The sequence below is a fragment of the Coffea eugenioides genome, chromosome 4 (assembly GCF_003713205.1).
Source record: "Coffea eugenioides isolate CCC68of chromosome 4, Ceug_1.0, whole genome shotgun sequence".
Classification (NCBI taxonomy): Eukaryota; Viridiplantae; Streptophyta; class Magnoliopsida; order Gentianales; family Rubiaceae; genus Coffea; species Coffea eugenioides.
This window is the reverse complement of record NC_040038.1, coordinates 2,433,321-2,448,962: the sequence shown is the minus strand read 5'-3', so window position 1 is coordinate 2,448,962 and position 15,642 is coordinate 2,433,321. Positions and strand designations below refer to the sequence as shown.

The following is a 15,642-nucleotide window of genomic DNA, read 5'->3' as shown; positions in this document are numbered from 1 at the left end:
TTTTTATTATTTATAATATATTAATTAAATATTATACCGAATACTTGATAGCGCTCCAGAAGCTCACGAGCCCACAACATACGTAGTCGAACTTTGAACATAAAGCTTACTTGAATAGTTCGAATTGGCCCGGGGTTAGATCACCGGTCTGCGGCTGAAAAACCACTCGCAAGGTCGTGGGATCGAACCTCACCTAACGCCTGGGTGCGGTTGGTGGCGCTGTACTCCAGGCGCAGGGGATTAGTCGGGCCGCCTTCGGGTCTTGACCCGGACACCCTGTGTTGAAAAAAAAAAAAAAAAAAAAGTTCGAATTGGATTCAAGCCCAATCAATCGATGAGGAGCTGCTCGATTGCTCTGCTGTCTGCACACCGAGACCGAGTAAAAAAGACTTGAACCTGCCTTATCCAAACTCCCCCCAGCGCTCGAAAGATGTCTGCAACCTCTGCTTTCCTCCACGTTCCCTTATCCCAATTCAAATCCCTCACCCTCTCCACCCCATTTCTCCACGGATCCACCCCAATTTCCCTTCTATCTAAACCCTCTTCTTCTCTCTCCAATGCCCGCACTTCACCCCTTACAGTTCTCCCCCCAATTCGAGCCATGAAATCAATGCAAGGCCGAGTTGTTTGTGCCACCAATGACAAAACCGTGGCCGTGGAAGTTACACGCCTCGCGCCGCATCCCAAGTACAAGAGGAGGGTCAGGAAGAAGAAGAAGTATCAGGCTCATGACCCTTTAAACCAATTCAAAGTTGGGGACTTTGTGCAGCTTGAAAAGGGCAGGCCCATTAGCAAGACTAAAACTTTTCTTGCTGTCCCTGTTGTTGGAAGGAATGCGCCCAAGGCGAAAGAGTTGGTCCCGCAGGAGCTTGGACTGAAGCTTGAGTCTGACCAGCAAAATCAGATTGAGGGCTCTGTTGGTACTTGAAAAATCTTAACTTGGATTGTGCCATTTTCTTTACTCATCCAGCTCTTGAGATGGATTTTTCTGTCTGATAGCTGATTTTTTTTAGTTTTATGTAATGTGATGGATTTTGGTTTTGGACTTATATATTTTGCCCGGTTATGGACTTTGGTTGTTCAGAGATTTTTGCCGTACAGTCATGATCATAGGTTGATTTACCTGAAACATATATGGTATCCTTAGAGAATAGAAGACGTAAAAAGGAACATTATCGACTACTTGCGGCTTCAGAGGGGCTCAGAATGCTGGTTTAGAGAACAAGGCTGGTCCTTTATGACTCCTAACCTTTAAATTGGTTAATAACTGACGCTTTTCTGAGAAAAAAAAAATTTATCCTTTTCAGGTTCAGCTAAATCCTTAAGGATTTCTGTTATCGTCGTCCTTTTTGTCCTTGTAGATGACATTTTTTCCCATAAGGTGATAATACTACTTTATGATGGAGCTAGTAGTCGTGCAATTCCCAATTTTGCCAAATTCATCGAAACCTGAAAAAGAAATATATAGAGAGAATTGGTGTATCTTTCTGCCATCTGCTATATCTAAGCCTCAAGTGAGTCAGGTGAGATTTGAGAGATTTATGCTTGTCCTCTCCTTCATTGGTATTAAAAAAATTTGTATTGTGATGAGTTGAAGAGTTTAAAGAGGGCAAGGTTTTGGAAGAGTATTGCGTTTGTAGGTATGAATTAACTATAGCAAGGGATCCTAAGTATGCCACTGGAGGACGTGACTCCATACTTGTTGATGTGTAGACACTTGTATGTTGGAATCGATTCTTCTCATTAGGAACTTTGGAAATCATGAATAATGAAAATGTAGGAAAGGCAGCTAAACTGGCATATTCCTTGTTATAAAACTCATGTGATAATCACTCTCCAGTATTTTTTGTAAGGAGCTGCAATGCCTTCTATTTCTTTTGTTGCTATGCATCTTAAAGCTATTTTCGTGGTTGCCTTTATATAAACTATTGAGTTACAACATGCTAGATTGCTACATGGATGCCTTGCTCGGTCGTGAGACAACTATTAAGCCCTTTTCTCTCCAGTGATTATGCACATTGGGTGAGACCAAATCAAATATCTTTGTCCGTTCTAGCCATTTTGTAATTAAGACTTCAGACAATTTCACTAATAGTAGGGAAGGAATATACTCTGAAAGATGTGCAAATAGGAATATCAGTGCATTCGTAAATATCACGCCTGGCCTAGACAGTTGGGCTCCCAAAGGAGAAAATATAATAGGACAGCACATACATACAGGTCAGCACATCCAAATAGAAAAGAGAAAATTGAGCAACTAAAATGAACAAAATGCTTTCCACAGTTTCTATAACCAAAGGGAGTAATATGTTTTACAGTCAAGTAAAACCTATTCATTTAACCAGGATAATCATCAATCTTCACAGTTCAAGCTTGCCTTGATCTTCTGTAATGTACATGATATTAAGGTGTTAACTGATTCTAGAGATTCTACCGAAGGTTTTGCTGTTGGAGAGTTACTAGTTAGGATTTGAAAAGCAATAGTAAGTAGGGATCCTCCTTCCGAACTCTTCTCTTCCAGCCTAGATGTGATAACCAGAGGCCTTGATTCCACTCCATCCAAAAGAATTGAGAAACCTGAAGGTAGTACAGCAATATTGCTGGAGTCACAGCCCGTCATAACTGATTGCATGCTACTAATATCCACTGGGGCATAGACCACCATTGACTCGTAGGCATTTGTGCAGCTATCTTGGAGCACCCACATGCTGTTGTCTTTGGTTTTTATTGTCTGAAACAGGGTTGAAACACAACATAGTTTGATGTTTTTAGTGCCCTTATTCTTAAAAGGACATTAGGAAAGTAGAGGGGTTGGGGATGCGAGGAGGAAAGATGTGGTGATACAAAATCTCCTCATCTTGGGACAGATGACTCACTTGGATGGTGACGGCATTCCCTCGATCCTGCCCTTTGGCCAAGTTTGCAATGGATTGTGCTGGAGCTCCATTTAACATCATGTCCCACTGCAACATATGCAGCGAAATGAGTCAACCATCTTGACTTGATTTAGTTTAGAACCATAGAAGTTTATTTTGATGTCTTGAACAAGGAGTGCCAAACCTCGTTGCGACGGGATTCATCTCTTAGGAAGTCAAATAAGTCATGGTGAGATACTGGTAGCCACACGGAGGAAACTGCACATAGAATTACCCCAAGAGGTTCTCCAGGGTCATTCAAGTTTTTCCTTGAAGCCACCCTAATGTCATCTCCACTTTTACTAGTGATTTTGCTCCATGTATTATAGCTTGATGCACCTGGTGCACGACAAAAGCTTACTGTCATTCTGTGCGCCAATTTCAGTATGCTTTTCCTCCCAGCGAGTGTGGCAACTCCTAGTTTAGTAATTCAGAAATTTCAGGTTAACATTCATATAGCCCTAAATCATGTAAAGAACTCGAATAGAGGCATTAGCGATTCTGAAGTACCACTGGAATCTTTGGTAGGAACATTTGTTGCCATAAAGAACGCAAGCCTTTCACATTGTAGCTGCAATGTTGTCATCCAATGCCTTGCACCAAAAGCTAGACCACTATTTACTACTGCGCGGTACAAGGAGTGAACTGTACTTTTCTGACATTCCAGATGCTCTACCCAAGTCACCTGAGAAACCATGTAAAACAGATCCACCGGAACTATAATTGAAGTCTAATAATTTTTAGATGATTGAGCAAAATGAGTCCAGTATCAGATTCAGAAACTTGATTAAGGAAGATTACCTTGCAGTGGCCATTTGATTTATCCTCAATGATGCAGCCAGATGGACGTTTTCTGCATTTTGTTAGGGATGCATCAACGCTGTCTTCCACTTTGTCAATCGAGACATCAACAATTGCCCATTGATCCGCACTTATTTGTTTGGAATATCGGACAAAATAGACTTCTCTTGTGGGCACCATTGGAGTGAGCATTTGCAGCTCCGCAAACATCTGCAGTGGCCAGTAGGGTAAAACTACTGTTTAGGATCTTTCTTGGGCCCAGTAAGGAAGCTTTCTTATGCAAAATTTTGGAACTTACCTCCATATTCACATGGATGGATGCAAGTCAGACACACAATCCCACTACTTCGGTCCTATTCTCAGTTAAGTTGATACCATGTTTCAGAGTAAGTTTACCGTCGAGGTGCAAAGTTTAGGAATGACCATGCACAAACCATGCGGCAGCAAAGTGAACTGTTCAACGATTTTAAAGATGACATCGACGGTCAACTGTTTCAACTCTTTGATTACGATTTAGAATTTGGGATCTGCACTTCTTATCAAAAGATATGGATTTGACATTGCTCCTGGTTCAGTTATGCTATCAGTTTTCCTTTTCTTCAGCAGTGGACCAAGGGTAATGAAATTTTGGGAGCACGTAATTTCTCTAGAGCGTGACTATCTAGTTGATGAGAATAACAAGAAATCGAATGAAATTATTGGTAATGGAAATGATATACGTCCAGTCATCAATTGATTCGTGAAATATCATGACATGACGTGACCAGACAGGCTCGTTCTTTTTTTATGACAAGAAAATAGGATGTAAATCAATTTGATTAGAGGAAACTCCTCAACTAGATCCATCCTTCTTATTATTATCAACCAAAATTTACGTGGAAAATACAGATGAAAAAGGTGCTTACCAGCTGAACTAGTCCGTCTCTGTTAGCCCCTTCACCCATGCATACAACATCAACCGTAGCTGCCTTTGAAACCCGGCCGGGGAACATTTCTTTCCACTGATTCTGCAAGACAAAAATACACAAAATACTGCTAGTAAGAAACCATCTCTTGACAGCCATAATTGCGAGTGCAAATGGAGATCAATCATGCAATTTGGAATTTGGAGAGGGGCAAAAACATCCTCAGAGTTTACCACATCCATGAAGCATTGAACAAGCCGAGGGAGCTCAACAAACACAATTCCAGTCTCCCTCGAGGCCTCAATAGGTCTCTTAGGCCCCGCGTTATTTGCATTCTCAAAGGGAAATTTTTTCATGTATTCGTCATAGTTAAGAATCTCCCTTCCACTTTCTAAACTTCGGATCCATAGAGGTTGTCCTAAAGTAGCCATTTGTTTAAGCTCTTCCAATGCTTGATTGACAATTTCCATTATTCGCGACTTTTCCAGCCCGAATATGCCACTGTAAAACTCTAAGCAACTCCTGTTCTCAAATTCGTTTCCTGCTGAGCAAGATGAATTGCTCGGTGATGTTCCAGGGGTGTATCTCCCAAGAGCTGCTCTAAGTTTTTCCACCTGCAGCAAGTCTTCCGTTAAAAAAAAAAATTAAAAAAAAAGGATAATTAGGAAATTTTGCATCTTGTGTAATTCTTTATTTTTTAGTGACTAAGGAAAAATAAATACGTTAAAGATTTCTGGGGACCTCGGCTTTAAGTCTAGCATTTTCAATTCGTAGCTGTTGTTCGTCGGAGGCTGTAGAAGGACCCTTGGCGGATGTAGCAAAACCGCAGCTAGGACAAGAAGCTTTTTGAATGGTCTCCCTTAATGCTTTATTCTCGTCGCGAAGCTTTTCCAGTTCCGTTTTCAACAAGCCATTTTCATGACGTTCCTGAATAGCCTGCATTAGCCATCCATATTGCTACATCTGTTATACATAGGACCATGATCCCTCAGATAAGAACACAGTTAAAATCAATAATCCTGTTCAAGATCAAGAACTAAACCATCCAACTAGCAGGAACACATCATAATCAGTTTTCTCGTTCCTTTATAGGAAACAAATATTTATAATGTGCTAAAAGTGCATGCATACCTTGATTTGGGTTCGACGATTTTGAAACCAAAATTTGACTTGCCTAGGATGAAGGCCTAATTGCTTGCTAAGCTGTTGCCTTTGCTTCTCATCTGGGTGGGGCGACTCCTTGAACAAACTGCCCATTGAAGCATACGTGTAAAGGGATACAGCATTAATTATTCATGGACAATAAAAATAATAATGACTGCTAGAAAAAGTCCAATATCATATGGGGACATGCATGCTCAACATTAATGGCGGAAAAATGTATGTATAGTACTGATACGCGACAGAGAAGCAGAATATACAGGCCCAACTAGATACACGTACGTTACGGACACCAAAAAAATAAAAAGGGATTTTTACTTACGTGCATGAGAAATGCACTTTTTATAATTTATTCTTTTACTACTGAATTAACAAATAGTATGTGATTGGAAAGGAGACCTTAAGCCGCTTATAATTAAAATAACAGCATGCTAAGATCGACAAAATTTATTCTGACATCTGACCCCGACTTTTCATCTTTACACTAGTAATCTTCTTGGTTTTTTGACAGCTATTCAAGTCTTAGAAGAAGCTTACCTTATATGTGTATTTATTAATTAGCCCAAGAAGTGAACCAAATTTTCAGCAAGCATCAATTTTGTAAAGTTTCTGATCACCGAATCCTAGTAATTAACCGAGATAAATATATGTTGCATCAAATTAAGTTAAAAGGCAGTCTACAAATTTCTTACTTAATTAGAAATATAAGGTTTTAGTTGACGCAGTGGAATAATAATCATAAGAATGTGTTATTGTATGTATTGTACGCTAGTACAAACAGTCTAGAAAGAAGAAAGAAGGAACATACGCCTCCATTTCTCTAATTTGTTCAGCGGTGTGTCTGTGATATTTCTTTCTCTTCTTTTTCTTGTTGTTTTGGTCATCCTCACCACCGTCATCTTGCTCTCCTTCGCCTTCATAATCATCCATATCATCCGACCTCGACCTCAAGGGTCCAGAATTTTCACTACTGATTTCCACTGTCTCTTCTCTCCTGCCTCCTCCTGCTGCTGCTCCGCCGCCGCCACTTCCTTCATCTCCCTCCTCCACTTCCAAGTTGGCGGCCGCCGCACCACGACGAAAAATCCCAGCCTAGAAGAACCGCAAAAGAAAAAGGGGGGGGGAAGCAAAAACCATAAAAGCTTGGTTAGAAAAGTTTTGTCTTTCCGCTGTCCTTAAAGGCTTAAAGTAAGTGCAAAGGATAACAATTAATTATTAAAGAAATGGTAGAGAAAAATAGTACAAGGCTAAGGGAGAGAGCAGGAGACGGGAAAAAATCTTTGGTTTGAGAAGTTGGAGGAGGATTCGACATGTCCAAAACGCCCATGTCACTCGTGGGCTTCTTCTGGGGTTGATTGAAGGGGCTTCTCTATGGTGGAAGCTTTCAAATATTCACAATGAGATTTTGTTTTCTGGGCTAGTGTGTGTTATCTGTGTGTGACACCCGGACATGGGAAGAAAAGAGGGCTGGGAAGGGGGTGGGGTCTGCTTGATTTAAGGATATAAGACAAACGAGACTATAAAGACACAGTTAATTTGTGAGAGGGAGGGAAAACAATAAAGATCGTTGAGACAGGCGGTGGGGCTGGCAGAGGTTGACCGTTAGATATGGTAGCGAGAATCCTTTCCATACTCAACTAACTTTTTCTTTTCCCTAGTTAACTACCCAACTTTTACTGTCATAGTAAAATTTTTCACCGGCAAATGTAGATCGAAACTGTTCTTGTCCACTTGAATGGTTGAATAGCCCAGTGTTCTAGCTTTTTGGTGGATGACATTTGTCTACCTGTTGAATGTTCCATGGAGGTCTAATCCAACGTAGGAGTAATTCAGCTCACTGTCTGGGTCTCTACTATTTCTTGGAATGGCGTCCAAGACCAGAGGCTAGATAATCGACGGAGACCAGAATGATTAATTACAAAGAAATCGGGCGGCCACATATTGATAGGTTTTTGCCATTACACTGTAACTTGGATATATTCTGCATGCAAATGAATGAATTTCAAGATCTTGATGTTTGTTTGGCCTTCAATGATCCTCCCGTTTGATGGACAAACGAAGCTCAGTGTTTCAAGTGAACCACACGGATATTAATTATTATAGCATGTACGCAGTGCTTTTGCTTGTTATATAGTTTGCCAAAGAAAATTTGTTGATTTATCGTTGGGACGAAATTTTCAACATTATCAGGCCTGAAGTATGAAATTCAAGATTATCCGCTTTGGCAGATTGAGCAAAGGCCAAATCCGGATCAATAATAAGTTTCCACACAAAATGAGAATGAGAAAATTGTGCGTAGGACCTCTTTTTTGGCATTTTATTTGCTCGATCTTTGATAATGTGCGAATCTACTTTACTACTTGACTATATCTAATGAATTCATCTAAAACTACACGTTGCCTTGTATTATTATTTAAATGATCTCTTGTTGTCTAAAAAACGCAACTTAATTGGTCTCGAATGATCATGAGATTCTTGATTCGACTCTCGACCCTCCTTCCACCCTTAGGTCTTGGTTTGACTCTCAAAATCTTCCCTTTCTTTTTAACTTAATAAGATTTGGAGTCTCTTCTTGAACTATTACGAAAAATAATTTCTTGTTTTTTGTTTTCCACCTTTAGAAACATATGGGTTCAATATACAACATATCACTTGAATAAAAATCTATCTTGAACTTTAATACTTTTCTTGCATTACTGGAAAGGTAATCATGGGTAGATAATCTAGTCAAAGTGGGAGGTGATAAATGATAACTGACCGAATTAGGGAAGCAAACTATTGTGCAGATTTCATGAGCAAATTAGTAGCTTCTCAAGATGAAGAGTTCTTTTCAGTTTTGCGATCCTCCTGCTGCTGTGCTGATGGGAAATTTGTGTAGATGATGTTAGTAGTGTTAGAAGAGTTCAAATTTCTCAGATTATTGTATCAGAACCAAGCTAGTCATTTATGTATCCTCCTTTCTGTTTCCTACCAAATTATTATAACCAAAAAAAAAAAAAAAGGAACACTTCAAGTGTTGTGACCGTGTGAACTTAGTGGTATCTTTTATATCATTTAAAGACTTTTAAGTAATCAAAGCCATTATGGATTTGCCTCCAAACTCCACATTGACAAGTATATATTTGTGGATGTTGCTAAAGTCATTTCTTAATCAAGTAAATCACAGACTTTGGGGAGGATACCAAATAATGGTTAGAGAGAACACTGTCCTTCGCACTAATGATTGCCATTTCTCTGTCTTCAACGAATTATACTAATGAATAAGAACCATGATTAGAATATCATTCTGGCATAGAAAATATAAAAAGTTTTGGATATTTTCAAAAATTGGTTCAACTGGTTAAAACTTAAAACTCACGCTTCCTTAAACAGAGAGTTTGGGCTCTGCAATCGCCTCTCATTCATTTAAGGACTCGTTTGGGCTAAACTCTTGATCTCTCATTTTCAAACAAAATATGTACCGTATTAATAATTATCTTTTTCTTGAAGCAGAGTGTCGTGTCCTTTATAAAGTGTCGGACTCATTCACTAGTGGATAAATTCCACTTTGCAACCTTCAACTATACACGAATTTTCACTTTGGTTCCTATACTTTAAAATAGGACACTTTAATTCCTAAAATATAAAATTTATCACACGTAAATAAAATCGTTAAGGGAAGTGAGATAGATTTTATAATTAAGTGGAATAAATTTTATAATTTAGAGATTGAGTGGAAAAGATTTTATAGTTTAGGAACTAAAGTAAGATAGATTTTAAACTTTAGCAACTAATTAAAGTGTGACGCATGATATACTTTAATGATTAGTGTGTCTCATTTTAAAGTTTAGTAACCAAAATGGAAATTCAGATATAGTGAAAGGTGCAAGATGTAATTAAGTCTCATTCGGTTGAATGCTTAATACGAAGTTCGCTAGCTGGGATTGATGAAAGAAAATGGTTTTTATTTTTGACTCGTTATTGAACAAATGTTCATGCAACGTGAGGCAAAATTAAAACAATGGGTTTTTCTTCTTTCCTTTTAAGGTATGAGCTTGTTTATGGGTGTCCTAAGGGCATATGTTAATGAATGTGTTATTTTTAAGAAAGGTAAAGACAAATAAAAATGTCATTAAATCTAAACGATATAACAAATGTGTGTACAATTATTGACTAATTGTACGTTTCAACGAGTGCCCTCGAAGCAACGTTGGACAAATATACACACACATATATATATATATAACGTATAGCTGTACTAGCACCTTGTCAGCTAGTACCCAAAACTTGTTAACTGAATCTATGAGTAGAATCTTAAAATAGCAGCTAGAGACCGCAGGCCATATGCCAAGAATAGAGTCCCTTTAAGCCATCAAGCATCTCAGACTCAGAACTGCGCTCGTTGAACTTGTGGGTGAAACATGTATTGTTGGACGGTGACGAATTCATATATACAAGAACAGCCCAACGAACAAGAGACATTAGTACTTTTTTCTTCTTGGAAAAATTAGGTATTGAATACTCTTTTGCTGGCACATAATGATAAAGTCTGGCAAAAAAGAAGCACGTAAATTCATCTATAAGACATACAGGGGACATATAGACATGGTCTGATGCTTCCTTTTATGTCTTTGATAAATATAGACCCATCAGGACTATGTTAGTTGGTGATCTACAAGAATTTCTATAAGCGATTTATGTTCCGAAGGCATGTCCTGATGGGTGATGGTGAGCAGAGCCAAATCTATACAAACTTTTTTCCACCAAAATATATATATATATATAGATGTGGTCTCTTTCCTAGCTATAGCTATCGAGGCTTGAGCATTAGCAAGGATTTTGAAGCTAATCTTGTGTTATCTTTAGCATGCTGAAAATCTTCAATTACACGTATGTAAAAAAGCAAAAATAAAGTTGCATACTTTTATCCCCTCTGAACCCGTAACATAATTTTGGTGGTTATTTCACAATTCCTATGTCACTAATTGTGAAATGAAATTTCACCATGCCGACAATCACTACAACAAAAAAGGGATTTGGCAAGGAACAAAAGTTCTCGCCAAATGTTTTGACTTCCTCGCTAATGAATTTCAGCGAGGAAAATGCTTCCTCGCCAAGGTTGTCGCTAGATGCTCGTCGCTAAAAGTTATTAGCGAGAATTCTGCTGCCTTTCTCACTAATGGAGCAAATCAATAGCAAGGGCCGACCTCCTCGCTAATTACTGGAATGCTATGGCGAGAAAAACTTTCCTCTCCACTAAAATAGAAAACTCCCCACAAAAAGCAGTGGTTCCTTGCAAATAGTCAAGGTGTTTTGTGAGGAAATTAGTGCGTCCTCACCAATAACATAGAATTGGCAAGGAACTTTTTGACAATTCTGCAATCCCCCATATATATACCAGTAAAACGTTTTTGGCCAGGAAAGTTTCCTCTCTAATGTTCCCCTCTAATGCTGTTGTGAACATTTCTTAATCCCATTTTAATATGCTAATCTTAATTCCTTGAGCCAATTATATATGGAGTGGTTTTGTTAGAAAATTTAGCTGCAAATAGCTTTTTTGTTTTTTTGGGGAGAAAAGCTTTTGGTTTATTTGTTGTCTCATCAAAATCTGAAACCATCAGTTTCTACCATTATTGACAGAGTAATACATGGTATATTTATAAATACAGAAACAAACATGTTGTATAAATTGATACAGAGAAGCATATGATGCAGAACGGTACAGACATAATTGACGCCCTCAAAATCATTCTAGAATATCTAAAATGCTATTGACTTTTGGGATCCAAGCCGCCTCTTTCTCAGTCGCTCAGCCATGATAAATGCAAGTTCAAGTGATTGAGAAGCATTAAGCCTAGGATCACAGTGTGTGTGGTAGCGCGAGCTTAGTTCATCAAAGGGTCACAGTACGCAATCCACCAATGCATTCTGTCACATTTTGGCCAGGCATCTGTAGATGGACTCCTCCCAGGGTGGCTGCCTTCCTGCTTATGGACATCAAAGAATGCTGTTACTTCCGCCCTGTAGCATCAAAAGGCAGAGTCTTTAGACCACAAGGAGCTTTGATGGTGTTTCAACATGAGAACCATCGAACCAAAGGAAATGGGCTTAACAATCGCAGTACAAGCCAGATGTGGAATCCAATTTAGTAATAGACCATTGATACGGTAGAAGCAAGCACCGTTGATATGGTCAATTGGAAGTCCAGCAGCAGTCATAAATCCAAGAGTCTCGTCTACATGGTGAGCTAGATCACGGTATCTATCACCTTGTTTGCTGTGCTCTGTGAAATCCAGGTTCAACTGTGTAACCCTCTACATAGCAGCATATCCTCCAGTTGCAAATGCCATCAACAGATTCAGAGTAGCTGAGCTGCACAAAAAGGGAAGATTAGATTAGATGGAGAAATTTACTGATTGCATATGAAAACAGGGGCTTGAACCAACTAGGAAAAGCAGAGAAGTTAACCTCAACCAACCAGGAAACAAGATGAAAATCATAGGTTGTTAGCTTAAACCTCAACCAATCGAAAACTACAATCTTTGATGTTAAGCACAAACCCACATAATTTACCTTCACAGAGTCTAGAGAATGGTTGGAACTCAATTTTCCTAAAATTGTGAGGAAAATAATGTAATCTTAGAAATCTGACACAAATAATGGTAATAAGAATGCACAAGAAGGATATGCAGACTCACAAAATGGCACCAAAATATAGATCTAACAGTATTTGAAGCAAATGGATGAAGTATTGAAGTTGCTCTGAGGTTTTCTTACAGCAATAAAACCTAAGCCCCTTCACGTTTTGCAATTCTTGGGAGATAGACAGGAGGTGGGCCTTCATTTTTGAGCAATTCCTCAGAGGTCTCCTTCACGTTTAGCAATTCCCGCATCTGTTCTTCAATTTTTGGACTAAAAACCACCAATCTTGGCCTTTGAGAGAAGAACATATGAGTGCTCGATCAATTGAGAGAGATAAGTGAGGGCCGGCCTTTCTATGTATATATATAATAGTATTATCCCTCAGCTGTAATGAGCCTTCAAATTTTGCCGGAAGGACGTTGCGGGAAAAATAAAATTCTTGGAGGGAATAAAGCGCGCGTGTCCTAAATTCTGAAACATTTATGATGGTTTAAGTGTTGTAGTTAAAAGTTTCTAAGAATTGGAGAATTGGAGTATATTATATAGAATGAATATTGAGTGTTAGAAGTATATAAAAATTGAAAGAGATCATGTATGAGAAAATGAAACTAATCAAAATATTCTCAATATATAGCAAATCAAATTAACTAAGTTTGATAAATTTGCATTTAATTTTCAAATAGAGGTTTGTTGTATGATATGTAATTGCCATTTCTTGAAATTATTCCTCACTCTTATATTTTTGCTAAACTTCAAAGAATTTAACTACGCATAAAATAGCATGAGAGGAATGCCTGCAAGTGTGCTAGTCAATAAATATTTATATTATATTTGTGCTAATACATGTCCATATGCATAATTCAAAAATTCTTATGTATTTCATATATGAGTATTCTTTTCAAGTAACTATATAAAACACTTATAAATGTTAATAATTAGATGATTTAATTTAATTGTTCTAAAGTTTTAAATACGAGGATAAAGAATAAAATTGATATGGATGTACTATAATCTATGAAATTATAGTAAATTACTTGTAATTCCAGTTCCTCAACTTTTAAATCTATTTGTATTGTGACTTTGAACTATGTGTTATTTTGCTAAACTCATATTTCTATGATGAACTTTTGATCATAATTTATAAAAAAGAATTTCGTGTAACAAGCGCTTTATGTTGCCTATCCATTTTTTTGAATTGTTATAAAAGTATGTAATTCTTTTATTAAGAAAAAAAAGTCTTCTGTAATAGGCTTAGCCTCTCCTCAATTAAAAAATTGATTGATATAATGTACTTTAGAAGTTTAATTGAGTATTAATAAGGGATAATTGCAGAAACCTCCCCTGAGGTTTCTGACATTTGCACTGACCTCCCCTGTGGTTTGAAAAATTACATTGATCTCCCCTGAGGTTACTAATCCTTTGCAAATTCAGTCCAAACGATTAAAATATTGTTTTAGGGAGTGAAATTAGAATTTTTTACCAAATTTGTCATTTGTACTACATGTCCAATGAATGACAAAATACTACAAATTAATTAACAATTAATAAACTTTAAGGAATATAGTTTATAGGCAAATACGCATTACCTATTTAAAGTACCGACTCTTTATGGGTATTTTACTTTCAAACATTTAATTTAATACAAATATTTACGCTCAAATACATATTTGTATTTACTTTCAAATATTTAATTTTTGTTAAATACAAAAACTACCAAGCTCTCTTCCGTAAAAATATTAATATAATACTTTTTCAATTTTAGTTACAAACATTTATGTATTTAACATAAATTAAATGATTCAAAATAAAATACCCATAAAGAGCCAATACTTTACTCATGTAATGGATGAAAGCCATAAAGAATTAATACTTTATGGGCCATTTCTTTTTAAAAAAAAATATTTAATTTATATTAAATAAATAACCTACCGATTTCCTTTTTGCAAGAATATTACTGTAACACTTTTTGAATTTTACTTACAAACATTGATATATTTATCATAAATTAAATGTTTGAAAGTAAAATATCTGTAAAAAGCCGGTACTTTAAATGAATAATACGTGTTTGCCTATAAAGAGCCGGTAACTATTTAAAGTACCGGCTCTTTAAGGGTATTTTACTTTTAAATATTTAATTTAATACAAATATTTATGCTCAAATACAGATTTGTATTTACTTTCAAATATTTAATTTTTGTTAAATATAAAACCTACCAATCTCTCTTCCGTAAAAATATTAATATAACACTTTTTCAATTTTAGTTACAAACATTTATGTATTTAACATAAATTAAATGATTCAGAATAAAATGCACATAAAGAGCGAATACTTTACTCGTGTAATAGATGAAAGCCATAAAAAATTAATACTTTATGAGCCATTTTTTTTTAAAAAAATTAATTTATATTAAATAAATAACCTATCGATTTCCTTTTGGACTAAATTTGCAAAGGATTAGTAACCTCAAGGGAGGTCAGTGTAATTTTTCAAACCACAAGGGAGGTCAGTGCAAATGTCAGAAACCTCGGGGGAGGTTTTTGTAATTATCCCTATTAATAATTGTAAACCACTCCATTTTTATTATTCTAATGCCAACATAACAAATGTGACTTTGAACTATATGTGTTATTTTGCTAAACTCATATTTCTATGATGAAATTTTAATTGTAGTTTATAAAAAGAATTTCATGTAACAAGTGCTTCACAATGCCTATCCATTTATTCTTGAATTGTTACAAAAGTATGTAATGCATTAATTAATAAAAAAGTCTTGTGTAATAGGTTTAATCTCTCATCAATTACAAAATTGATCGAAATAATGTACTTTGGAAGTTTCATTGAGTATTAATAATTGTAAACCGCTCCATTTTTATTATTCTAATACAAACTTAACAAATGTGACTTTAAACTATATGTGTTATTTTGCTAAACTCATATTTCTATGATGAAATTTTAATCGTAGTTTATAAAAAAGAATTTTGTGTAACAAGTGCTTCACAATGCCTATCCATTTATTCTTGAATTGTTACAAAAGTATGTAATTCATTTATTAAGAAAAAAGTCTAGTGTAATGGGTTTAATCTCTAGTCAAATACAAAATTGATTGAAATAATGTACTTTGGAAGTTTCATTGAGTATTAATAATTGTAAACTGCTCCATTTTTATTATTCTAATACCAACATATCAAATGTGACTTTAAATTATATGTGTTATTCTTCTAAACTCATATTTTTATGA

General features: G+C 36.4%; 2 protein-coding genes across 2 annotated transcripts; one reads left to right on the top strand and one right to left on the bottom strand.

Moving 5' to 3' along the window:
* Nucleotides 1–327: 327 nt before the first annotated feature.
* On the top strand, nucleotides 328–1,087 carry LOC113767634 (30S ribosomal protein S17, chloroplastic). Its single transcript, XM_027311788.1, has one exon. The coding sequence runs from the start codon at nucleotides 431–433 to the stop codon at nucleotides 926–928; it is 498 nt and encodes a 165-aa protein (XP_027167589.1). The 5' UTR covers nucleotides 328–430; the 3' UTR covers nucleotides 929–1,087.
* Nucleotides 1,088–2,258: 1,171 nt separating this feature from the next.
* Nucleotides 2,259–7,215, bottom strand: LOC113768124 (homeobox-leucine zipper protein GLABRA 2). Its single transcript, XM_027312368.1, has 11 exons — nucleotides 7,026–7,215; nucleotides 6,591–6,874; nucleotides 5,753–5,870; nucleotides 5,363–5,557; nucleotides 4,855–5,235; nucleotides 4,622–4,723; nucleotides 3,717–3,926; nucleotides 3,426–3,600; nucleotides 3,061–3,332; nucleotides 2,877–2,963; nucleotides 2,259–2,731 (listed from the first exon to the last, which is right to left on the bottom strand). The coding sequence occupies exons 1-11, from the start codon at nucleotides 7,107–7,109 to the stop codon at nucleotides 2,354–2,356; spliced, it is 2,286 nt and encodes a 761-aa protein (XP_027168169.1). The 5' UTR covers nucleotides 7,110–7,215; the 3' UTR covers nucleotides 2,259–2,353.
* Nucleotides 7,216–15,642: the final 8,427 nt, after the last annotated feature.

Excerpts from the sequence above, each read along its gene's own strand:
- LOC113767634 (XM_027311788.1), top strand. The coding sequence starts at position 431 with ATGTCTGCAACCTCTGCTTTCCTCCACGTTCCCTTATCCCAATTCAAA.
- LOC113768124 (XM_027312368.1), bottom strand. The coding sequence starts at position 7,109 with ATGGGCGTTTTGGACATGTCGAATCCTCCTCCAACTTCTCAAACCAAA. Across the intron at positions 5,236-5,362 it reads ATGCTAGACTTAAAGCCGAG|GTGGAAAAACTTAGAGCAGC; the intron begins GTCCCCAGAAAT and ends GACTTGCTGCAG. Across the intron at positions 4,724-4,854 it reads TTCAATGCTTCATGGATGTG|AATCAGTGGAAAGAAATGTT; the intron begins GTAAACTCTGAG and ends TTTGTCTTGCAG.